The sequence below is a fragment of the Poecilia formosa genome, unplaced genomic scaffold (assembly GCF_000485575.1).
Source record: "Poecilia formosa unplaced genomic scaffold, Poecilia_formosa-5.1.2 Scaffold4, whole genome shotgun sequence".
Lineage (NCBI taxonomy): Eukaryota > Metazoa > Chordata > Actinopteri > Cyprinodontiformes > Poeciliidae > Poecilia > Poecilia formosa.
In genome coordinates this window covers 1,596,925-1,621,645 of record NW_006799943.1, presented here as the reverse complement: position 1 = coordinate 1,621,645, position 24,721 = coordinate 1,596,925, and the positions used below count along the sequence as shown (strand labels likewise).

General features: G+C 43.6%; 1 protein-coding gene across 6 annotated transcripts in view; it reads right to left on the bottom strand.

The window, feature by feature from the left end:
- Positions 1–256: 256 nt before the first annotated feature.
- Positions 257–24,721, bottom strand: part of bahcc1b (BAH domain and coiled-coil containing 1b) — a 78,819-nt gene continuing 54,354 nt past the window's right edge. For all 6 annotated transcript variants that reach the window (XM_016675051.1, XM_016675041.1, XM_016675055.1 and 3 more), the window contains exons 12-28: positions 21,293–21,459; positions 19,301–19,437; positions 18,843–18,947; positions 14,174–14,252; positions 13,854–14,028; positions 13,600–13,758; positions 11,701–11,868; positions 11,296–11,540; positions 8,205–8,376; positions 7,943–8,060; positions 7,474–7,549; positions 7,275–7,383; positions 7,067–7,189; positions 6,232–6,369; positions 4,258–5,684; positions 2,828–3,064; positions 257–1,059 (exon numbers count right to left, since the gene is read on the bottom strand). In XM_016675051.1, coding sequence (XP_016530537.1) covers positions 850–1,059; positions 2,828–3,064; positions 4,258–5,684; positions 6,232–6,369; positions 7,067–7,189; positions 7,275–7,383; positions 7,474–7,549; positions 7,943–8,060; positions 8,205–8,376; positions 11,296–11,540; positions 11,701–11,868; positions 13,600–13,758; positions 13,854–14,028; positions 14,174–14,252; positions 18,843–18,947; positions 19,301–19,437; positions 21,293–21,459 — 3,845 coding nt within the window. In that variant the 3' untranslated portion in view covers positions 257–849. The remainder of the gene's footprint in view (positions 1,060–2,827; positions 3,065–4,257; positions 5,685–6,231; positions 6,370–7,066; positions 7,190–7,274; positions 7,384–7,473; positions 7,550–7,942; positions 8,061–8,204; positions 8,377–11,295; positions 11,541–11,700; positions 11,869–13,599; positions 13,759–13,853; positions 14,029–14,173; positions 14,253–18,842; positions 18,948–19,300; positions 19,438–21,292; positions 21,460–24,721) is intronic.

The following is a 24,721-nucleotide window of genomic DNA, read 5'->3' as shown; positions in this document are numbered from 1 at the left end:
ATATTTATATACTATGTACAGCGTGTGACTCTACATAGAATGCTGTACAAAGCACGCACACGTTCTTCCAGGCACGCACGCGCGCGCACACACACACACACACACACACACACACACACACACACACACACACACACACACAGCTCAAATAAACAATCCTACTGCCTGCGCCCGGACAGGCGGATACGACAGAGACGGCGATAGAGAGGTATCGATGTGTATGGCTTCAAAGGAGGAAAACTTTGTTCGGCCTTTCGGTCATTAACGACCAAAAACAACTAAAGTCATCGAGCACTGAATCGATCATTAGAGTCTGATGACATCGTGTCGTCGCTCGACGTCATAAACTGTACAAACGCAAGCACTGATAATGTGCATTAAAAGTTCATTAAATGCCGTCACAGTCACTCTGCAGAAACATATATAGGCATTTAAGTCCAAACTACAGTGTTTATTGGTCCTATTGGGGGCCTTTAAATAGCGTTGTCCGAGTCAGACTACATGTATTAGACCGTTACATCCATCCAAACCAGTGTGGTTTACAGCATGTCTCTCCTTAGCGTTGAGTCTCTTTGCTTCAGAAAGCCCTCCTGTTGGAATACTTCCAAGACGTTCCAATCCTAAGTATTCGTGTTTGGTTGCCGCAGAGAAGGGTTGCCGCAGAGAAGGGTTGAAACGCTGGGTTTCAACCCAGCGAGGAACGCGCTGGCCCAGGCCAGCGCGTTCCTCTGAACTGCTGGCTTACTCTTTCTCCAACAGAAGCAGTTCAATCCGCGGAACCAAGCGTCGTCTTGCCTCTGTTTAGAAGAACTCAGCAGTTGTGTTGGATATCTGCTCCCATCTGCGGTGCTAGGACAAGATGACCATGCCGTCCGCGCTGACCAGCTGGCCCGTGGTGGGCTCATAGGTTCCGGCCAGGTAGAACAGGTCGTTGGAGGGGCCGCCCGCCTTATGTTCACGCATCAGGTGGTCGTACTCCACCTTGCTGACCACCTGGCAGCGATGGGAGATGGTCTGCACATCGTTCTCATCCTCATGGCTCGACTGGTACAACGCGTTCTGCCGGAAAGACGACAGAGAAGGACAATGAGAACTCTCTTATGGAAAGGGAAACTGTAAGATTAGGTTTTTAAACTCTGGTGGATTTGTGGAGGGGCTGCACAGTGGCGCAGTTGGTAGAGTTGTTGCCTTGCAGCAAGAAGGTTCTGGGTTCAATTCCCGGCCCCGGTCTTTCTGCATGGAGTTCGCATGTTCTCCCTGTGCATGCGTGGGTTTTCTCCGGGTTCTCTGGTTTCCTCACGCAGTCCAAAAACATGACTATCAGGTTAATTGGCCTCTCCAAATTGCCCCTAGGTGTGAGTGTGTATGCATGGTTGTTTGTCTCTGTGTTGCCCTGCAACAGACTGGCGACCTGTCCAGGGTGATCCCGCCTCTCGCCCGGAACAATAGCTGGAGATAGGCACCAGCAACCCTCCCGACCCCACTGAGGGACAAGGGTGTACAGAAAATGGATGGATTTGTGGAAAGTTTAAGGCTCCCATACTTGGGCGCACTTCACTCTGTGGAGCTCCAGGCGTACTTCAGACTAAAAGTGGACTTCTATCAGACACGTCTGCGGAAAACTCAATTTTTATGACTCAGAAAACGATGTTCACATCGAACTGAGATCTGTGCGACACCAAGCTGATAAGATTGAGAGTTGGTGCAACCACTCGGGTAACGCACAGCAGGGCTGCCACTCTCTGTACACATTTATAGATGTGTAGTGACTGCCCTTGTGGACAAGACAGTAGTTTGTCAAACTTGCTGGTATCCATTCATATTGTGGGAAATGAAGCAATTTGTCACAAGAAATTTAGGCAATTTAGGTAATTGACTATGAAATCTCAACCGCCTGTGGACAGCACGCCCATGGTTCCATGTGGCCCACAGAATATGGTCAATACGTCATACTGCAGCTGTAAGTGAGCCCCTTTACAGCTGCAGTATGTAACTTTTCTGAAGAAAAAAACTAACTTTTTTACATATTATGTCATAACAGTAATAAATGACAGTTATCAGTCATAGAAAACTGCTGTTAGTATGGCAGTTCTTCTAGTACTAACTATAGAAATACACCACTCGGCCAGAAACAACCAATCACAGCTAGGAGGAGGGTTTTGGTGCTGTCAATCATGCTCATGCTCACCCTCCCCAGCTTGCTTTTTGCTAAGCTACAGCTAGTTCACCACAACACAGAAGAATGCTAAGGCTAAATACGTGGAGCTCCGAGCACCAATGTCGGCTGATAAACAGTTTTCCTGTAAGAGTAAGTTGTTTTGCAACCATTAGCACACTGAACAGCACATTCACCAAGATAATTGACAGCACTAAGACCCTCCTCCTGGCTTTGATTGGTTGTTTTTGACTTGTAGTGGTACTTTTTTGTAGCAGTGGGAGGAGGTGGAGGAGCTTGATTTTTTATTTATTTTTTATATTTTTTTTATTATCTCTCTTATGCCAAACTGTTACAACATGATAACAGTTTTAATAGATATGGAGAAACATACTTTTTAAATGTACATACTGGAGGTTTAATAGAAGGTGTTGCAGCTTAACATGAACGTTATATCAAGTCTGTGGTTCACTGTAGATTATCTACAGTGAACATTCCATTTAAAACACTGGGTTGTTTGTCAGAAATACAAATGTGTACATTTTTCTGATCTGAAAATTAGAAATACTAATGATAGGATGAGTGGAAAAGTACCAGTAAGGTATTGCATTATTCTAAAAATACCACAAACTAGATACGCGTAGAAAGGATCCTTGCACTTCCCGGCCTTACCTTGCCATCACGGTGTCGCTTCCCCAGGCGAGTTTCCTCTGGGTGGTAGAACCACTTGACCCTGACCACCATGCTGGAGCTCCACGACTCCCAGAGGCTCTCCACTCTTCCCACGTAGGGCAGCTGGGGCCGGCCAGGTGACAGGAACACGGCACAGTCGCCGACACGCACCATCTCCTTGCCCCGCATGATGGCCTTGTAGAAAAGCTTACGGGCTTTACCCTTTAGACCTCTTCTCTGTTAGAGAAACAGCAAATAGCAGTGACTTTTTTTTCTGCATGTATTTTTTATAGCTCAGTTTGCTTTGTTGAACACAAAATGTAGGAGGAAGTAATGTGTCTTTACAATGCAAAACATTAATTTCTGCAACAACAAAAAAACAAAAAACAAAACAAAAACAAAAACAAAACAAAACGCTTGATTTACTTCAGTTGTTTTCAGTCAGTAAAACAGCAGGTTTGATTTTTTTACGGGGGATTTCAGATTCTTAGCAAAAATGAAGTATTCTGCCCAGAAGGAACTCTGTTTTTGTTCTTCACCTCTTGAGTAAAATAACACATTTCTTGGGTCTAACAGAGTATGGAGAGACCTGTGGACTTGGCCTCTATTGTAGCAGTCTGGATTTACGCTAAACGCAGACATAAAGACTTTCTGCTACTGTAGCTTAGATATTAACAGCTTACAGTGGGCCCTGACAGTTCTTGGTTCAGTATTTATCTCTTTGTGGATATTTCTGTGGAATGAGACTCTTACAAAATCAGCCTATTTACTAATTTGATTTATAGAGCATATCTAAAAAATATATTTTAAAAATGCAGCTTGGGAAGTTGATATACCTTGGTACAATGATACTGGACACGCTATCGGCTAGATATTGCAAAGCATCCGATCCAGGAGTGCTGGGGAACAACACTGATTGGTTGACCACGGACATTAGCTTCTGCAGAACAATATCCATTGTTTGTATTCATATGTGTCAAGGTGTATTTGGACACCTTATTGAACTATTAAAATAGGCAGCTATTAGCATTTTCAGAGGGCTCTCACGTCTTCACAGATTTCAGTCAAATGCAACTTTTTTACAGAACCTCACTTAAAAGGTGCTTAAAGTTAAACTAACTTTGAAGGGAGCAAAAAAAAAAACTAAATGTTTTAGCTGTTTAGACTTTAGTTGTATCAAAAATGTATGTACTTATCACACACCCATTTCAGCACATTTATTGACAGAAAAATAATTAAAGAAAAACAGACATTTCCATAAAAATTTCTCTTTATCCAGTGGTCTTCAGTAGGGTTCCTGAAACTCAACATAGCTTATTTCAGATAATCAAACTCAGAAAAGAGTTTGATGGAAGTCTTTATCTTTTTAATGAACAAATTCCTGGATGCAAAAAACATCCAGCAAAAAAAAATGCCACAAAATGTCATACCTGTGTGGGATTGCCAGACCATTTCCAGAGCTGGCGTCCAGGCAGCAGGGCGGCCATTTTTGGAAGAGGTTCAGGAGAAGACATCCTCTGCTTCTTGGTGGCTGCTGAGTCCTTGTTGGCTGGTTTCAGCTGCTGGCTGACGGGGCTGCTTTGGGTCTGATGGTGGTCGTTAGAAGAACTTTCTTTTCTCTTCAGCTGCACTTTAGTCATTCTGCTGCTGACCATCATGCTTTCTTTGGAGATGTACTCTTTCCTGTCTTCCACTCTGTCGGCTCTTGCCTTCAATCCTTCCATGGCTACGCCAGCCTTGGTAACGTAGCCATTAGATGGAGTTGAAGCGGGGTTGGAGGCGGTGGGGTCAGGGCTCCGGAGGCCGGAGTTGACATTCTGCCTGTTCTTCTGTTTGTCCTGCTGGAGAAGCGCCCGCTGCAGCAGCACAGAAGACGACTCTTCGTCGGACGAGTAGGAGGAGTCGTTGTCTGAGGAACAGAGAGAGGAGGAGGAAATGGAGCCAGACGAAGAAGAGGAGGAGGAAGATGAGGAGAAGCAGATGGTCGGACGGGATAGAAAACGACCGCCCCGATGGGATGAGACGGCTGCTCGTCTTCGTCTTGCTTCTTGACCATCGTCCTCGTCTTCCTCATCCAATTCAGAGTAAGAGCTGGGGCAGTCGCTAGGGTAGTCCAAACTGTAGTCTCCACCTTTCACTCCAAGACCTGCAGAGAGAACATCTTTCCCGAGAGGCGGACTGCCCTTCAGAAGGGTCTCGGATCGAGGCCTGGCGCTGCTTTCCCTTTTCTCTCCCACCTTCTTGTCATGTTTTGCCAGAAGAGAAGGTTGGATGTACCGTTGTGGTACAGTAGATGCCAGTCCTTTCACTCCTCTCCCTCCTGCTCCTCCAAACCGAAGCAAGGCTTTGCCATTTTTGGTTTTGGGGGAAGTCACTCCTTCGTGGTCTAGCTTGACTAAGAAGTGTTTTCTGTCACGTTCACTCAGAGGCTTGCGGCTCACAGCTGCCGCGGCCATGGTAACGGATGAGGAACAAGGCGAGTCCCGGAGGCCCATGGAACCCATGGCGGTGACTGGTCTCCCGGCCACGGAGGCTCCACCGTTCCCAAAGGTTGAGTAGCCATTAGCGATGCTACTGAATGAGTCAACCTCAAATGCAGTGCCAAAAATGCTTTTAATAGGGGTTGGTGGTGCTAGAGAATGCAGGGCTGGCCGGTGAAACAAGCCCAAGTCTCTCTCCCTAATCTTCTTCTGGGTTTTACGGGACGTCCCATTGAAGAGGAAGAAGTCCACTGGCGGTCTCTTTCTGGGCATGGACCAGTTCAACAACGGAGCATTTCCCTTCATCACAGAATCGGTTGCTGAGGTTGATGAGTTGGCTGTCTTTGGCACTGAGTATGTTTTCTTCGGCCTGCCAACTAAAAGAAAAGAATGGAGATGGGGACTGAAATCAATAAGGAAGAAAATCCTAAGGGCAAACGTTGATTAATTATGAAACTAAAAGCTTTGGTGAAACTTAATCTCTATCTCCTTGATCTTCACCTAGTTTCGACAGATCCATTACTCAGACTGCAACAAACCTGGTAAACCTGTCTTCCTCCCCCAGGTTTATTGTCACTCTTAGTTTGTGATGACTTGTGATGTTAGCTAACTTTACAAAGCACCCTTATGAAACTCCATAAAGCCATGATTTATGTGTTTTTTATGGAGGGTAAATAAAAGGCAGCAAAAAAGTCATCTTAATTTATGAGGCCTTCAGTTAATAAAGCTGCTCTGTGCTCACCTGTGACCTGAAGGCATTCGATAATTAACAAACAACTGAAACTGTAATGTTTTTTCAGTGAATTCACCTCAAGGACCTTTAGACTACGTGTAGGAGTTAAAATAGCAGTGGATTGCAAATAACTAGTCACTATATGGCAAATCTGCTATTGGAGAAGCTGTGATCACAACCCAACTACGCACCTGGCCTTTTTTCCTGGGGCTTCCCTCCTGCCTCCTCATTGGCTAGTTTCTCTGTCAGAGTGTCTTTCTTCTCTGCCGTAGAATTTCGCCGACCCCGATGGCCCGGAGAGATCAGCAGAGCTGGAGACGGTTCCGCACCTGGAACACGAAACCACATCAGATTTCTCTCACATGCTCTTCAAAATGGGGAAGACAAAAACACACACCAATTACGTAAGGTCAACAGCTGTTGATCTTCCAGAGCCAGAGTTCAGCAAAAACAAAGCTACCTGCCAAAATGCCCTCATATCTACAGTCAGAGCAAGAATTTAAAAGTTATGAGTGAAGATGATATCCAAGACTCACAGAGAGTCACCAGGTTTTCAGACACTATCGTCATGCCAACTGGTTGCTTCTGAGCCATCCCAAGAAACCAACTTTCCTGTCCTACCATCACAAATGCAAATAAGAGGTGTTCCATGTACTTCACAGGGACTTTAACTAGAATCTTGCACTTTGGTCAGCTGAGACCAAATTTGAGCTTTTTGGGTGGCTGCATTGAGGACATCTAGGTTATTTTTAGTAAAAATAACATCTACCAGAAACCTGAAAATTGAGCATCTCTTGGTGCTTTAGTTGGATTTAAAACACAAAGCCAAATCAATTTAGTAATGATCACAAGACACAAAATCAATCTTCCTCCATGCCTGGTTGGCTAAAGACGGTTGCACTAAGTTAAAACAACAGAGGAATCAGCAGTTGCGTTGCACATGATTTCATTTAAGAATGATGTCTTCGTCGTTTATTTTCCCTGTAAATTAAAAAATGCAACGATTGCTCATAGCTCCATACTTACAGCGGATCTGGTATCCAGGAGGCAGAAGTCTGATGTTTACAAGAGAGATCCTTCCTCGGTCTCCATCATCAAACTCCACCATCACGCTCCCTTCCTTCTCCTTCTCCTCCTCACCCGGACCTCCTGAAGGGCGGACAGAGAAGTATGAGTTTCAGGATCAAAGTGAGCTGGTGAGAGGACAGAGCGCTTGTCTGCAGGTGCATCTCACCACGGTGGACGTAGCCGGGGTAAAGGCAGCGAGAGCGTTCGCTCCAGTAAGCACACACTCGGGTTCCCTCCGTTAGGATAACCTCTGTCTGGGGTCGCACGTCTAACACCTGGAAGCAAGCACACACAAAGCTTTCAGGAAGCAAATAAAAAGGCTATTCATAAAATAATTTAAAAAAATGTGATGTGGTCTGACTCACGGCTTCTTGTAGTAGCTGCTCCAGTGAGTAGATCCTTGGCCGATTTCCCCGTTCCCCTTCAATGACGACACTGAATCTGAGAGAAGGAAATTGTAATTATGCAGAAATGTATACCAAACTGTCATTTGAATTTGTAAACGATTTTCAGAGCTTATTCTGCAGTGTGTGTTGTGAAGGCAGGAGTTTTGTGACTTGCAGGCATATAATTATTTTTTCTATTAGCAGATGTGTTGGCATGCGCTGCGGCGCTTCCAAGCTTTGAAGTCTTTTAACGTCCTGTTTGTCTCGTTCTGATCACCCTTTATGCTGCCAGACATTTAAATCTTGGGAATGACTAAGTTTTTGGACTATGCCACCCGAATGGGCTCAGTGTGTCACAGAATTTTGGACTCTATATGAAAAAGGCAGTGAAAATTCCTTAAAGACTGTGGGTATGCTGGTGAATGATGGGAAGAGAACACGCTCATACATGTCAGGCAGGTCCAGGGTTTGAACCGACGCGGCGTACAGCAGCTCATCCTCCTTGGAGATTAGGATCTTCAGGCCATCCACCAGCATCTCTTTACTCAGCACACAGTTTGGCAGCACTGAAGACAGGTGATGTGAAAGTTCAAGGATTGATGGTGGAGATAAAAGGAAACAAAGACATTCATTTCAGATTGAGTTGATGAATTGTAACGTCTTAAGGCAGGGACTGTAAGTCGGATATAGAGGCATGCGTTTATTCTCACCTGGTATTCTGGAAGGCATGTTGGGGGGAAGGTGGGACAGGGACTTCTCCTTCTGCCTGTCATCCTCCTCATCCTCCTCTTCCCCCTCCGAGAAACTGCTTTCCCCATCCAAGCGGAAACCTTCATCAGCCGTGAAGCTCTGCAGGAGCCTGCTCACTCCGTGACCCTTTTCCTGACCGGAAGGGAAACAGGATGTAAACAGTAAATGACCAGGACAGAGGTTTATCAAGTCCAGGACTTGATAAAGTGCTTTGCACTAGAAGTCATTAACCCATTTATGCACACATTTGCACAGTGATGGTGGAAAATATTGTCCAAGGACATAACGACAGAGGCGGACAGTGTGGGGATCGAAAAGGCAACCCACCGATTGCAAGACGAACTCCTACCGCCATCGTCACCATCAACATCAGTTGAGGAGAAAGCAGAACATGGCTTCACTATGTACCAGAGTTTCCTCCACCAAGTCTGGTGGGTCACCAGGCTTTACTTGCCCTCTCTAGGGTGGTTTGTTTACTTTATGTACAGTTTGACATACAGTAAAGATGGATTAAGCTGGGTTTATAGTTGATGCATTGAACTGGGCGCCGTTCCTGTACCTGCCCGCTGGCCTTACAAGCTATTATCTTCAAATTATGATGCCTGCGTGTGCACCTCTGAATTTTTGTAATTTCAAACATTTCTGAACACAAAAACACGATGGTCTGCTGATGGACTGCCCTAGCACCCCTACCACTGGGGTTCTGGGAGAAAACCTGTGTACACAAATGAGTAGACAGAAACAGGACCTTCAGGTGAGCAAACCTGGTCTGTTCCAGTCAGATTTGACTAACGCGGTGAACACATCAGTGAGGTGTAACCGCTGGGACCAATACCGCCAGTAATATGATGCTTCAGTTAGCCCCTAAGCTGTTTTCTTCCCCCTTCATTCTGCGCAGTTCACTTGAAGGTTTGAGGTCACAGTCGGTAATAACTGCTGCCCCTGAACGGACTTGGTTTCGGGCTTATTGCTACATGATGTTTCACTTCAGGTGGACACAGTCACACACACACACAGTATACACCAGATCCTACCCATCTCTACACCGGTTTGAGCTGGTCTGTTTAAAGATGACAAATGAGTGATGATGAAAAGCCAGCTCACCCAACAGGTTTCTGCTTGTATTTAGACTTTCCAAAGACCATAATAATCTAAGTGAGATGGTGTGTGTGTGTGTGTGTGTGTGGGTGTGTGTGTGTGTGTGTGTGTGTGTGTGTGTGTGTGTGTGTGTGTGTGTGTGTTGGAGTTTTCCACACCAGGAGACCGTATATTTTAGTGACAGAAGTTTCATCACCAGAGGGCATGGAGGATTATTTCCCGTTAGTACCGCCGAGTGTGTGTGCGTGTGTGTTTGTGTGCATGTGTGGTGTGTGTGTGTGCGTGTGTGTGTGAGTGTGTGAGTGTAAGCATGCATGGGTGTGTGCAGAGTTATGGCCAATGATTATCTTCATATTCCTCTGTTTGGTTTGGAGTTGTGTTTTTGGACATTCCCAAATGATGACTCAAAAGGACTGAAACCTCAGGCATTTCAGATGAAGGTAAATATAGGTGCCTCATCGCTGCTGCTCAGAGAGAAGGAAACAGCCTCTTCACACACACAAACACACACCACATTCAGACAAATATTCTAGAATGACTAGAGACGCACCAGAAAATGGTCCCATTTCCAGACTGATCTGCTCTGATCAATGACAAGCTGTTTGGAAACTCAAACATCCGCATTTTTCCAAACAATAAAAGCACCAGTAAGCATAACTATGCTACCTTAGAAAGTACAAGACTTAGTTAGGTATTTTAATTAATTTCAGTATTTAACAATATTGTGCAGTCATACAAATTTTTTGCAAATTAATTTGAGTTAGTGAGAAACCAACTTTTATCCTTAAGTTACAAAAAACAAAAGTTTAGGGAACACAGAGAAGCAAAAAGCTTTTTAAAAGGAAGATGTTTTTTCTACGACATATCTACGGTTGGGGAGTGAAGTTGCCTTGCAATGAGAAGTTTCTGGGTTCAAATCCCAGCCTGGGGCCTTTCTGCATGCAGTTTGCATGTTCTTCCTATGAAGGCATGAGTTCTCTCCAGATACTCTGACTTCCTCACACAGTCCAAAAACATGATTTAGACTGCATCTGCTCCACAGTGGCACAAACTTTGCAGGGAAACAAACTCTTTATAGTCAATGACAGGTTCTGCCAAAATTTAAGTCGATTCTTTTTTTCTTTTTTTTTTTTGCCCGTACACCGGAGCAAGTGTCAGTCTGCAAAGATCACACTGCACCAAGAAACCAAAGACAGACTATGTTTTAGGTAATGGGTGGACATCTTTAGGCTGCAGTGGAGCAAGAGAGAGCAATACTTACAGTAGAAAACATGAAGGCTCAAAGAATGGCAGTAAAGTTGCTGTTTGAAATTGTTGCATAAAATGAGCCCTATAGCTCAGATATAGGGCCCATTATTAATTCAATCAATGATTGCTCAAGACAGAAAGACTAGAAACAATATTTAGAATATTATTGATTATAGTCCTAAAAGTCTTACATGCTTAGCTCTGGAAGAGAAATCAGAATTGATCAATGCTTTAGAAAAATTGAAGATTGGAAATTGGGTGCAAAATCTGGTGCATCTCTAATGAGGACAAATCTATAGAATGAACAGACATCTATTTTTTGCAGTATTTGCTATTAGAGGGAGGTGTCACTGTTAATCTATAGTTTGATCGTCAAACTTCCTGACAGGGTGTGGTTCACATCAGCGTCTTTAAGTGAACGCTTTTCAAAAGTCCTTCATGCTTTTCTGCCTCTCGGCGTTTATTTAGATGAACAGAAGGTCAAAGGGAGCGACCTTTCATGACTCACCCCTCTCCTTCCTCTCTTCATGACTCTCTGACAGCTTACATTTCTGCTCATACTCTGTTGTTTTTAATAAGCGTCCATTAGTAGCAGTTAGACCTCACATTTTTACATTTTTATATATTAGTTACAAAAATGTGCAAACTTCAACAGATACATATAATTGCATCGGCTCCATACGAGTTAACTTTGTAAGGCCTCACCTTCCCTCTTAAGCTCTGTCCTGCAGAGGTCTTCCTCTCGTTGTCTTTGATGAGTCTCTTTGCCTTGGTCAGAGCTCGATGGTTGTTGTGGCTCTCTCCAAAGTTGCAGCCCATTGATGGCACACCCCAGCTGGGGAGGGAGGCTTTAGTAGCCCCCATGTGGTCCGGATGTCCCCTGTCTAAGTTCCTGAAGTTTGGCCGCCTGGCTGCACTCCTCTGCTGCATGCAGGGGAAGCTTCCCAGGCCTGAGGATGAGGAGGGAACATTAAAGAAGGTAAAGATAATTTGCAGTTACTTTCCGGTTACAATAGGTGTGCCTGTAGACAAGAAACTTAAAGGGAGTGTGGAGTTACATTACAGTTTCCACATAACTCCTGCAAATTACAAGTACATGTAATCTCTCACCAGGAGGTCCAGGCCTTTTGCTTCTGGCTTTCAGGCTTAATTGGAGTTTGGAAGACTGAGCTGAAAAGGGAAACGTCCCAGTGGAGTTTGCAAGAGCTTCTTTAGAGGATGAGGTAATCTTGATGTCACCCGCTTCGTCTTCACTGTCGTCACTGCCAACCTCCTCCTCTGTGAAATGTCAGCATCAGAGCCATCAGTCAGAGAACCTCCAGTGACTTTTACGTGAGCATTGCCAAAAGCCAGAGCGTCTCTACAACATTTGGGCCTCGGATGTTTCATGTCAAAAGCCAATCAGATTTCATCACAGATGTATTCTGGCTAAATTCGGTATTTGGTATTTTTCCAATTTTAGAAATCACCAGTTTTTAAAATTAATTTTTAAGTGTTTAAACGGACTTGCACCTAAACCGTTAAACAATTTATACAGAAATTGCAGGGCAGCATTAGCTCTACCAGAGCGGCTTTTAACAGGAACTGTAAGGTTCCCTTCTGTAGAAACACTTTTGCTCAAAATACTCTCTCTCTCTGAGAGAGGATCTGCGATTTGGAACTATTACCAGCTTCAATATGTTCAGAACACCTGCTATGATTGCTTTTGGAGATTTGAACCTGGAACAGTGCAAACAGTTCCACCCCTGTGCAGCCCAAACCTGATGTGCATCGTTTCCTTCTTTAAATGTTGACACTTGCAGTTAAATTGTAATTTCAATCTGTTGTTGATTCTTTACAGTAAATGTGTTTCAAGGTCAGTTATAAACTAGACAGTAAAGAGTGAGGCATGAAATATTTAGTGAACAAGAAAGAATTTTCCTTTCTGAGAAAAAGTTGCTTTTGTTTTGAAAGTCTTTGCTACCGTACCAGTAAGAGAACAATAGCTGTTAGGCCTAATTCGGTTTGAGAGACATCCATGAAGCTACAACTGGGATTAACAGATAACTATAAACCATTTACAGGGTTTTCACCAGTGATTACATGAGGTAAAGATAGTTCATGAAATCTTGTTCCCAGATCCAGAATCTAAGTCTCAACGGCACAAGTCCAAATGAAGTATGAAGTCTCTACTTTTCCAACTTCAGTGTGACTCGAGTACCAGTCTGAGACTAGAGCCACCATTTCTTGTGTGTACACACAAACAGATTGTTATTGGCAGCTGAGTGTCGCTGACTGGTGGAGACATGAGGGGGGATTTGTGTTTTGGGTGTCAACACTTCTCAAACACATTTGTCACTTACACAGGATTCTCGTCAACACTTCGCCCTACACCCACACATATCCCACCTGTCCCTGTTGCCAAGGCCACAGGTGGATTGAATTCTTGAGTTTCCCCAAAGTTTTACATTCTCCTCATCAGCCCTTCCTACAAAAAGGTCCATACCGGGGTGGGTTTGATGGTCTCGTCAACTCAAAGCCTCCACTGAAGGCATTTTCACGAGGTTAGAGTTGGGAGGAAGAGACAGAAGGATGGGGGTGTGACATTCTAGACGGGCTCACGTTACGGTTGAGAATGAGGGCTGGGGGTGGCAGTGCTGCATGCCTGTGGTACATCGTTAACAGTTTTAATAGTGTGACAGACAAGCCGGGTGGTAAGAGGAGCCCCCTGATGACGGCACACATCTCACTCTCAGATGCCTCGACGAAACACTCAGGCACGCAACAAACACGCTCTCGCAGCAAAATCTCACGCTGAATGGTCAATGTTCATTAACCCCATCAGCCCGCTAAGCACCGTTGACTCACATGATTGACTACATGTGAACAATGAAAGCTAACAGTAGCATGTGACAGCTCTGCAAAATATGTTTTCCAATTGCCAATTTTGCCTGTAACTTTTGTCTGATTTAGCATTGAATAATTCGTACCAGGACACAATCCTGTTGTCAGACCTGATCGGTAACTCACCACGCTCTGAACTCTCGCTGCAGCTCTTCTCTTCTCTTTCATCGTGTGTGTCCCATCTGTCCCTGTGATGAGGCCGGTTGGGGTTGATGCCCATTACCACTTTGGGCTTTCGACCCCTCTTCTTCTTCATGGTCTCACCTGGCATCCGGTCTTGTTGATCTGATGGATCAGCAGCAATCAGAGTCTTTTCATTTTGGAATTCCAGATGCCTAATGGACAACAACTTTACATGTATGCTCACACCAACTCCTCACCTTTCCCCCCTTGTCGGCTGTGGTTCTTGGAAGGGTCTTCCTCACTGCTGTGCACCCCTCCAGCTGTTGGCGCCTCCCGCTGGGCGGTGGTTTTCTGCTTCATCTGGGTCACCCGCTTGGCCAGCCTGGAGCTCAGAGAGCTTGGTCGACCTCTGTGCTTACAACGAGCTTTCATCTGTGAACAGTGAGTGGAACGACTAATTATTGACTCATTTATTTGTTGTAATTGAAGCATTCTTGAAAGACAAACGAAAATAAGCAGCAGGAGATGGTTGTGAATATTTGTGTGTAGATAAACTGTGAACTACAGGATAACTGACCTGTGCAGCAGTCAAACTGTTGAAGCTGTGGTTGGACAAGGCATTCCTGTTCTTTTGCTCTACGATATTTAGCCCAGTCCTGGGAAAAAACAAAACATGGCAGAGATGGTCACAAAATGAGAATTTACATTAACCAGGCATAACAGTACAACCACTGATTGTGTTTTAATTATCTTTTCATTGTGGTACTTCTGACCAGGTTCAAAATATTAGATAGCAAGTGAACATTGTATCTTCAATGTTGATGTGCCAGAAGCAAGTAAAATGGGAAATGTGAGTTTTTGAGCAAGTTTGATATAGACTTAGACAATGAATCAATAGTATGTATCGCAATACACTTGATCAATGTCAATAGATGATAAAGCTGATAGAACATTCAATATTCACTGAACTCTGATCCAGAACCGCACAGCATTCTGCACATATATCTGGGAGATGTAGGCACAGGAAAGACGTTAGCTGCTCAACCTATCTTTTTGAGCTAAACTAAATGGGTGGCATCAACTAACTCACTCACTCTTTGGTTATCTAGCAACAACCTGCTGAGTAACTTAAGCAGTTTTAAGTCATGCCACCGCGTCTCGTACCTGCTTAAAAATAAACAGCGGCGTAGAGAGACAACTGTGGATAAAAGTTTTTCAGAAATTTAAAACAAAACAAAAGTTAATCAATAATTATTGATACTGACAATTATAAATATCAACTAAAATGGCAAACTTATATCGTGATGAGTTTTTCAGCAATATTGTCCAACCATAGTTTGATAAAAGCAAAGTGATGTGATGGTCAGACGACTGTGTGAGCGAGGATCTGACAGGAAACTTTGGGCCCTGGTATCTTTGTCAAATGTTGTTTTGACGCTACCTATGTGTTTACAGCTATACCTGTTCATGGAAACTGCATTCCCATGTAGCTATAGTATATTTCAGAAGGATAATGCACCTTGCCACAAAGCTGAAATGGTTTAAGTCTACAGAGAATAAGATTCAAGGTGTTGACTTGGTCTTCAAATGTTCCAGGTCTCAATCAGACATCCCAGACAAGCAAGTTCAATCCGTCGAAGCTCCACTTTGCCACTTAGAGGATTTGGAAGATCTGCTGTTAACATCTTGGTGCCAGATACTGCAGCACATCTTTAGAGGTCTGGTAGAGTCCGTGCCTCTTTGGGTCAGGGGCTTTCTTTCCTCTTGCTAGACAAATGTTTGCCACAGTCCATGCCCTCTAGCCCTTTCCTTCTACATCACTTTTATTTCATAATGGTTCGTTCATTGTCTCTCCGTCCTCCCACTGGTTCTTACTGTCTTAATTTTTTTCATGAGGTGGGATGCAGGGTTTGAGAACAGCCAATGTGGTTTGACGCCAAACACAGAAATATTCAGCCGCCGTGTGAATACGAAGCTGAATCATCATGTAAAAGGGCAAGAGTTGGTCTGAGAAACGAAGCTGCACTACTGAAGATAGAGACAGAGAGAACAGGAGGGAGGTTTAGTGGGGGAAGGGAAGTGAAAGAGAGAGAGGGAGAGAGAGAGAGAGAGAGGAACAAAGAGAGAGAGAGATAAAGCAGTCTCGGGGGAGTCTGTCCGTTGACCGGAGCTTCAGGGCTCAATCGATAAACACTAACCTCTATCGAACACTACTCTTCCCTGCCTCTCTTTCACTCTGTCCTTCCTTCACTGCCTGCATGGACTCTTACACCACAGGCAGCCAACACACACACACACACACACAGACACACACTCTGTTAGCAGCTGGTGTCTGAGGCAGGTGAATCCTATATTCCCATGGAGGGAAGGATTGGCTCGGAGCATCTCCGGTCCCAGGAGAGGCAGTGAAAAAGAGGAGGAGTCTGCAACCTAAAACCACATCGCCGACCCTCCTGCTCATACCCACAGTTTGAGCTTCAAGGGCCAAAATTGCATCACAGGCAATAGTTACTGAATGCGCTCTCTATTACATTCCTGCTAAATAATAGAATCATTTTAAAGCCAACACACTGGTTTCCCTTTTGTAGAAGGTCATTTGCTTTTTCAGTTTGACTGTAATGTGGTCCAAATGGAACTGATGTGAGGCCGAGAGCAAGTCGAACCTCATTTCACCAAAATAAATCCAACACCTGGATGGCAGAACACGCTCTGCAGCTTTCTTACTCTAAAAGAAAAAAATATTTCAGGTTAAATCCAGGAAGATGCTTGATACCAACTCTACAGGCAGTCAGTGTGTCGGACACTTCTTGTTTATCGGTGCCCAAATAAAATTTGACATCTTTCGTCACAGAGAATTTCTCATGCATATATTCAGTGCCAAATGTGCATTATATAGCCAGCATTACCAATATTAGAGTTTACAACTAGAAATTATAATAAAAATCTGTTGCTTCACTTGATGCATCTATTGTTAGCACTTTTGTTGTTTTTAGAGATACCATTGTGGCTTTCAGAGTTCACGAGATAACAGTGGGTAAGTAGAGGATGAACCTATCAAGTAGAGGCTCCTTCTTTATATCTAAAGCTTTGAGAATTCTAGCAGAATAGGGCCCCATGCTGGTGTGGGGCCCTTACCAGCAGCTCAGTCTGTTATGCCTTAGGTTGGCTCAGAGATCCGATCTAAGTTTGTCCAGATGCCACAAAAGTTGTGAAATAGCCCTTTACCACCAGCTGAACTCGAGGCCAACTTCATGATTCCATTAGTTGTGGAACAGACCGGAACTGAGTTTAGAAATGGAAAACTGATGGATAACTTATGACTCCCACATCATAAGAGCCACCTTAACACAATGGAAGGTTTGACTACTCCTATGATCCTGGACGTTATATTGTCCATGGTATTGTCTCCTGAAGTGGTTTCCTATGGCAAGCAGGATCGGACTAAATGTGTTTCACAGACCTTAGTAAAAGATGATCCCCGCAAATACGCAAACTGCATGTGGAATACGGAAACAGGGGCACACAGAGCCAGGTTGGACGGATGGGAGATTCGTGACCACTATGTGGTCAGGCCTTCCACACTGCATCATCTGGGTGTCCAACGTGGGAACAATGGCTGGCTGCTGGACAAAGCCAGGGTCATGCTGATTATATGCATCATAATAAAAAGACATGGCATCTGATCAGGATGCCATGTCTGATCAGATGCCATGATCATCTGATCATGGTGTCTTGGGCATGGCTTCCAAGACACCAGAAGGGGACCCAGACAAACGCCTTGAGACCCTCCAAAGTGAGTTACAGTCATTGGGGAAAGAGTGCTGTCTGAGTTACCTGTAACCCTGTGACCCAAGCTCAGATAAGCAGAAGACGAAGGGAGGATGGATGGGTGGAAGCAACATTTAGCCCTTTTATGCCCATTTGAATTACTAATATTTTATACCTGTTAGTTTATGATAGCAGCCATTCCATGTTGCTACTGATGTAATTTCTCAGGACATGTTACATGCTAACTAAACATTTTGTTAGCATGTACACATGATGTTAGAAATCACGTGACAGGCTGAGGGTAAAGTCTCTAAACATGGCTAACTGAGTAGGCTCTGTCAACAAGAATCGGAGGCTACTTTACATTACCCTACTAGCTTAAAGCTACTCCATTATTAGCATGTTATGCCTGGCCCACAAGAATGCAAAGAAAAACAACAGTTTTAATTTTGTCTGATCCTCTCCTTCTCTCACTTTTTTTAATTGTTGACTTTTGCCCTCAATCTTCATGAGAAGATAAAAGCATAAACACACGATACATTGCTTGTTAATGACAACATTTGTCGTGTTGCACGGGCACGTAGAAACCAGCTCGGCTAATTAAACAAGTTCTCTGCCTGACTATGTGTGCGGCGACGCCGGCATATTATGACAAAAGGCTTTCATTGTCATTTTCATTAGCGCCTTCTAATCATGGTAACCGTGACAAACCCTGAGTTTCTTTAATCATTTTATCAAGGCGACGGGTGCACTTGCTAACAGAGGTGGGGCACCATGAGAAAACACATTTATCACAGTGAATGCTGGTGTGTGTGTGTGTGTGTGTGTGTGTGTGTGTGTGTGTGTGTGTGTGTGTGTGTGTGTGGGTGTGTGTGTGTGTGTGTGTGTGTGTGTGTGTGTGTGTGTGTGGGTGTGTGTGTGTGTGTGTGTGTGTGTGTGTGTGATTTGAGTTTGTGTCTGCTTAAAAGTTAGCATGTTTGAGGTGCTAAAATGTGTGGCGACGTGTTGCAGCAGGTGGGGGAGGTGTTGAGTCATTTATCACTGTGATAACTGTACATCCAGACTTTGTCCAGCTGTATTAGTATATGCAAGTGGTTCACATGGAATCAGGACACAATCAATACAAGTGATAAATATGATTAAAAGTGATTAATGATGATTAATGAAGCCCTCAGCTCCATTACCTTCTCTCATTAAAAATCACAGCTATCTTACAGCTTCCATCACATAACCCACTGTGCAAGTGCATGTGTGTGTGTTGTGTGTGTGCGTGCATGTGTGTGTGCATGCATGAGCAGCTCCTTCCAGGGCCCAATCAAGCAAATCATCAGCTATAGAGCATTTGAATCAATTCAGCTGAAGAAGAACTTCTTGAAAATCAACCGTGCCTTTCACCAAAAACACAAACAGAAATCAGGATGAATGAGCTGGGCTTGCCAATCACACTGATTATACCGACACAGTATCAGAGCACTGACCTGAGTCTTTTGGAGCTCTCCGCGGCAGCTGGGCCGGGGGTGGACCTGCGCTTGCGGGGGCGGCCAGGCCCCCGGCGAGCGGGGCTACGAGACGTCTCGTCTTTCCTACAAGGAGAGGAGCAACGAAAAGGAAGAGGAGGATGGAGCGAGAGAAAGAGTGATAAAGAGAAAGAGAGAGAGGGGTTGAAAATGCAGCAGAAATCAGGCGGTGGGGGTGGGAACAGGCTGCTTCGGCTGCAGGTCAAAATGCATCCAGTGTGAGAAAGGCAGCAAGTCATGATAAATCAGGATGGGATGCAGCATGAAAGCACAATTGTGAATGTCGGAATGCCCAATTCAGTAAAGACAAGAAAAGTGTGTGTGCATGCATGTGTTTGTGTGTGTTGCTGTGTGTGTGTGTGTGTGTGTGTGTGTTTAGGTGTGTGTGCGTGTGTGTGTGAGTGTGTTATTCTGCTCACTGGTGGTCGTGTTTCCTCTGTAGTTTGGCCAGCTCTCTCTGTTTCTCTTTGTAGCGGCGCTGTAGCTCAGCCAGCTGGACACGCATGGCCAGCTCCTCCCCTCCCATCGTCTCCATGGAGCCCTTCACTGGGCACACCTGATACACACACACACACACACGCACGCACGCACGCACACACACACAAAGCAGAGGAATTTATAATGCTGTGGACAATCCTCAGTCCTACAAGCACTGAATATATAACCAGTGAGTTTTTTTTTTGGCCGGTGTGTTGATGATGCAGGTTTTAGGGCATCTTTTTTTGTCTTTTTTCTTTTTTTCTTTAATTTTTTTTTACGAGTATCTTCTGCTCTCAAATGCAGATTTCTAGAAGACAGGAAAACATATTTCCAACATGATGTCACTGTAAAAAAAAAAGAGTTTCAAAGGAGATTCTTATTTTAAGGCACTATGAAGTGATTCCTGGAGGCATGTCGATGCTTCTTTCCGTGTATTAACTAAACCGGTTTTATTATCCAAATGTTCCGTTTAAACTGGAATCTTCTTTTTTTTTTTATTGACTGTGATATTTGTGACAAAGAGATGAACTGTTCTACTTACACGGAAGTTTTGAATATGCAAAACAATCTAGCATAGTGTGCATTTCACTGATAAAAGTGCCTGGATGATAATGTAGTGGTTCTCTCAGTGCCAGAAGCGCCTGAACAATGGAGCAGCTGGAGCCGCCGCTGGGGGAGCAAACTTCTGTTTTTGCTCCAACAGGAACCCCATCACTCCCAGCAGTCCACAATATAGATTTTTTTTGTTGCAAAATCTGTTATTTCTCACTGTACTAATTTTTGACTAGTCATACAAATTTAATATTAGTAATAATTGGCTAATTTCAGTTGTTTCAGTCCAGCTAGCCACATTAAAAGTCGCTCTGCCTCAGTCTGAATTCTTCAGTCGCTGTTCACAGCCAGGGAAACAGAAAATGAGCAGAATCTCAATCAGCTCTTTAAGTGTGGTAACAGTGCTGCATCTCTGCAGGAGGAGCGCAGGCCTGTGATTGGTCTGCCAGCAAAATGCAAACAGATGCAGGTGGTCTCTGTAAACTCTTTAAAATTGACTTATTAATTAGCATATTCAAACTCGGGATCTCCAAAACAATAGGACGGCATCACAGAACTCTGCCGCTTGTTAAATTTTTTTATAGTATTTTTTTTTTTTTGCGTTATATTAGAAAGAAGCTGCAAAGGCCCCATCGTTGGGAATCGAACCCAGGATGGTGTGGTGCCTGATCAACTTATCAAATTTCTCCATATTAATAGTTCAGTTCATCCAGCTAATGAGTGTTTCTCTTACATGTATTGCAAATATGTTTCACACAGTGTATACTATTCCATTAGTAAGATGGGATATTTTTAGAGTATTGGTGTTATTTTTTACCGTGGCCCTTTAAATTTAAGCAGACTGCCATGTTTTGGTATTTTTGCTGATGTTCTCCAAATTAGGTGATGAGATATTCATTTATAATTGAACCTTGCTTTTAACCTCTTCACCTGCCTGATGTGGTTCTTGGTCTTTGTGATGCTCTTCATTCACTAATGACTCACCAGTAATCTAAAGCCTTTGCAGAATAACTGGATTTATACTGAGATATTAATTTGTTTGTGGACATCAGAGTGAAGAGGGGTGAATAAAAAAAAATGCACAAAACCATGTCCATATTTTTTGTTGTTTTTTCAAATGCAAGTAAGATGATCACAAAATAAGAAAACATAAAACAACAACAACAAAAAAAAAACAAACAAGCAAAAAAACAAGTGAATCATTTGTTTGGAATAGGCCAATTAGATAAAATCCTAAAAAGACAAAGATGAAACGCCACACGATCCGCGCTCTGTTTGTCAAAAACAAGGCCCGTTTCTATTGTTTGACTCAGCAGCAACCCACAATTTAGTATGAATGATTCATGCTTCTGAAAACAGACGTTCTCCGAAGGCCTCACCGGCTCGTGCCGAGGCGTCCAGCTGCACTTCCGGCGCAGGTTTAGCCTCTTCCTGATTGGACACTGCCGGTCGGACTCAGCGTCCACGGTGCCGCCGCCCATCTCCAGAGCCCGGGCTGCCGCCAGCGTCGCCAGACTGTGAAGGTCAAAGGTCAGCGTCTCCTCACCTGTGCGAGAGATGGATGGTTTCAGTTCAGACACAAGCGCCTCGTTGTAAAACACGGTGAGCGCTCAGCGGATTTATTTTTCTTAGAGCTGTGAAACTGCGCCCTGAAAAGTGGTGATATTTATGATATTAGCTGTGTAGTTTATTTGATGTATACTTGTGTTCCTGCCTAATCGTACACACAAACACAGGCGCACGCACATCTAGAGGGGAGTAATGGTGGAGGTGAGGGGGGCGGGGGAGGGGGCTCTCTACATCTGTCACTGTCATTAACTCTGTCATTGTCACCGCAGCAGCAGATAAAACAGAATATTCATGAGGAGGTTCACATACACAAACCTGTGCAAACACAACACACTCATTCGGAACACACAGTTTTCGCTGAGCTCCGCAGACACGAAGCTGCACGAGCGTATGTATGTGTGGGAGAAATGGAGAGAAGGAGAGCAGCGGGTGGCGGGAGCAAGAAGAGGAGGAGGAGAAAGGAGGAAGGACTGCAGCGTGGTGAGAAAAAAGCAGGGAGGGGGTGAGGACTGAAGGGGAGGAGAAGCAATAAGAGGCAAAGTGTTTATTGAGCTATCTATTTATTCTCCTACATCTTCTCATTATGGACATGGACAGAATCCAATTTTCCCTCCGAGGAGAAAGACGAGGAGAGGAGAGAGGTTCCGCTGGATCACTCGCAGGCTGCGCGCGCGGGAGCAGCAAGACCTGCCCAGCTGACACCTGACATTATTAAAACTTGCGCGCGTGCGCTTCATAGCGGGATACGGCGGCGAGGGGGAAGGCGGGAAACAAGAGGAGCGCGAGGAGGGCAGGAAGGATGAGAGGTCGGAGAAAACGAGAGGGAGCGCGGACGGGTGAGCTCAGGACGGCGGACAGAGAGGTGCGGGAAGGTTCTGCCGCTGCCGGCCGTGTCCCGTCCCGGCTCGCAGAGGTCAATGTCTCGTGTGTCAAGCTCCACAGAGCCAATGGTACGCTCCGGTTACCCTGACAGGATGACATCACCGCTGACATCACCACTCCTGGTGTAGTATTATGGAGGATGGCCGCAATCAATACTACCTTCCACTCACCCACACACGCCCTCTCCCCCCCCCCACACACACACAGTAATAACACCATGGTGTGTCACTAACAGAGTTGAGGGCTGTAATAGGAGGCAGCTCGGGGGATTTGACATGGAAAAAAAACAAAAAAAAAACAGCAAAATGTTCTGAGTGTGGGTGAGCATTGGTGACTGGAGTTTACTCTGGCTGTATGGACTAATGCAGTTCCCCCCACCTGTTGCTGTGCACTGCTTGGCTAGCTGCCTGAAAAAAACATCTACTCAAAAATTCACTTGATTTTATTAAAATAGAATAGAAATTCCTTTTTTGTCCCACAGAGGGGAAATTATTCTGCTTCAATGTGACAGCTAATCAAAGCAAGTATGCTCACACAAAGATAGAATATAAAATATAGAAAAACACAGTAAAGAATAAAATAATGTAAAGCAAGGGGCAAATTTTCAATGAATGCAATGCAATTATTTTAAAAAAAATCCGTTTCTAAGGGTTGTGGAACTGCACAGGTTAATTTAAAAATGTTCAAAATGTGTGTCTACTTGGGCATAAAAAACAACAGATAAGTAACAATACAACTTTGCATCAAAAGACAGATACCACCAGAAATGTTATTTAGAAATGAGTAAAAACTGTACAAATATCAGTGAGTTGTTGGGAGGAGATATCATTATAAAAGTAACAGCTGGGAGGTCTGATCGTTTCCATTACAAATATGCACAAATATTTGTTGATATTCTGCTAATGTAAAAAAACAACAACACTATTTTGCAATTGCAGTTTTTCTAATAAACAACAAATGCAATTAAAATCACACGTGAATAAGCTTGTTTACGCAATAAGTCATTGAAAAACGTTCTGCGCTGTGATCCTCATACCACTTCCTGTCTTCTTTGTTGTTTCTGCCAGTAGTAACATCCAGTTGTTGATCACTTGACTCATGTGATGTGAGTCACCATTCTTGATACAGCCAATAAACCACCTCATTCTAGCACTGAAACTTTACCTCAAAATATGAAAAAAATATTATAGAAATTGCTGTGTTTTCATTAAGCAAATTTACTTTTGAAATATCAAATTGCACAATTTTAAAGTTAATGGAAACGCAGCTTGTGATGATGCTTAGAGCAGCTCTGCAGTTCAGTATCAACATCATGCATGGAATTAAAACTATTAAAACTGCAGCTGGCATGCTGCAAGCAGCATATCCACCAGGTGTTGGCTAATTACCGGAAATAAAGAAAAAAAATTACTGTTCCTACTGTTCAAAGTGCTCTTAAGGAGTTGCTGGAGAAAATGCAGGAGTGACGATATTTTTCTGTGACTTTACAAAGCATAAAGCATCACAAGCTGGCCGATCACTTACAAAAAAAAATCTTTGAAAAATGTTCTCACTAAGTTTTCTGGCATTTAGAAAACAGAAATCATTTTGGTAATTGTAGCTAACCTAAAATGAGAGCTTTTGGTCTGATTTCATGTCAGTAAAAATGTGAATGTATTTTCTTAATTGATGTTATGTTGCCAACAATTGTGCTGTTAGTAACATAAAAACTGCAGGCTGTGCCCACCAGTGAGTATCAGATTGTGTTTTTCCATAAAGAACAGAACAAATAGGTCTAATATTTTGTGCTATTAGCACAAAGAGTCACTGAATTTAGAGGGTGATAATTATATTCGGAAAAAAAAAAACTAAGCAGGAGCACTGAAAAAAAGAGAATGGAACTTTAAAAAAAATGTGCTTAATTTGTCACATGTAATCAGATTTACTTCATCAGACTTTATTTACATTTGCTTAGCATGACAACTTAATAAACTTAATATATCTAATTGGATAACCTTAATTTGATTACTTGTAACAAATTAACAACATTTTTTAAAAGTTGGATCACCTGTTTTCCTTTTTCATTGAGCGGGAGTAAAAAAAAATTTTTCCATTTGAAATAAAACCTTTGTGTTATTAAGTTTTAAAGTTTTGATTCAGTACCATGTAACTGTGTCACTGTTCAGGATGCTTTGTTCAAATGTAATTTATATGTGAAAGAAAATTTGGAAAGTGTGACACTGACAGATTTTTAAAGTTTAACTCTAGGTGTGTTGATTCTTTCAAACGGTTTTGCTGAATTGTCGATCCGTAGTTGGGATCTTTGGTAAAAAGCTGAGATATCCATCATAACCTCGTCTGTCTGGGATCGATTTCCC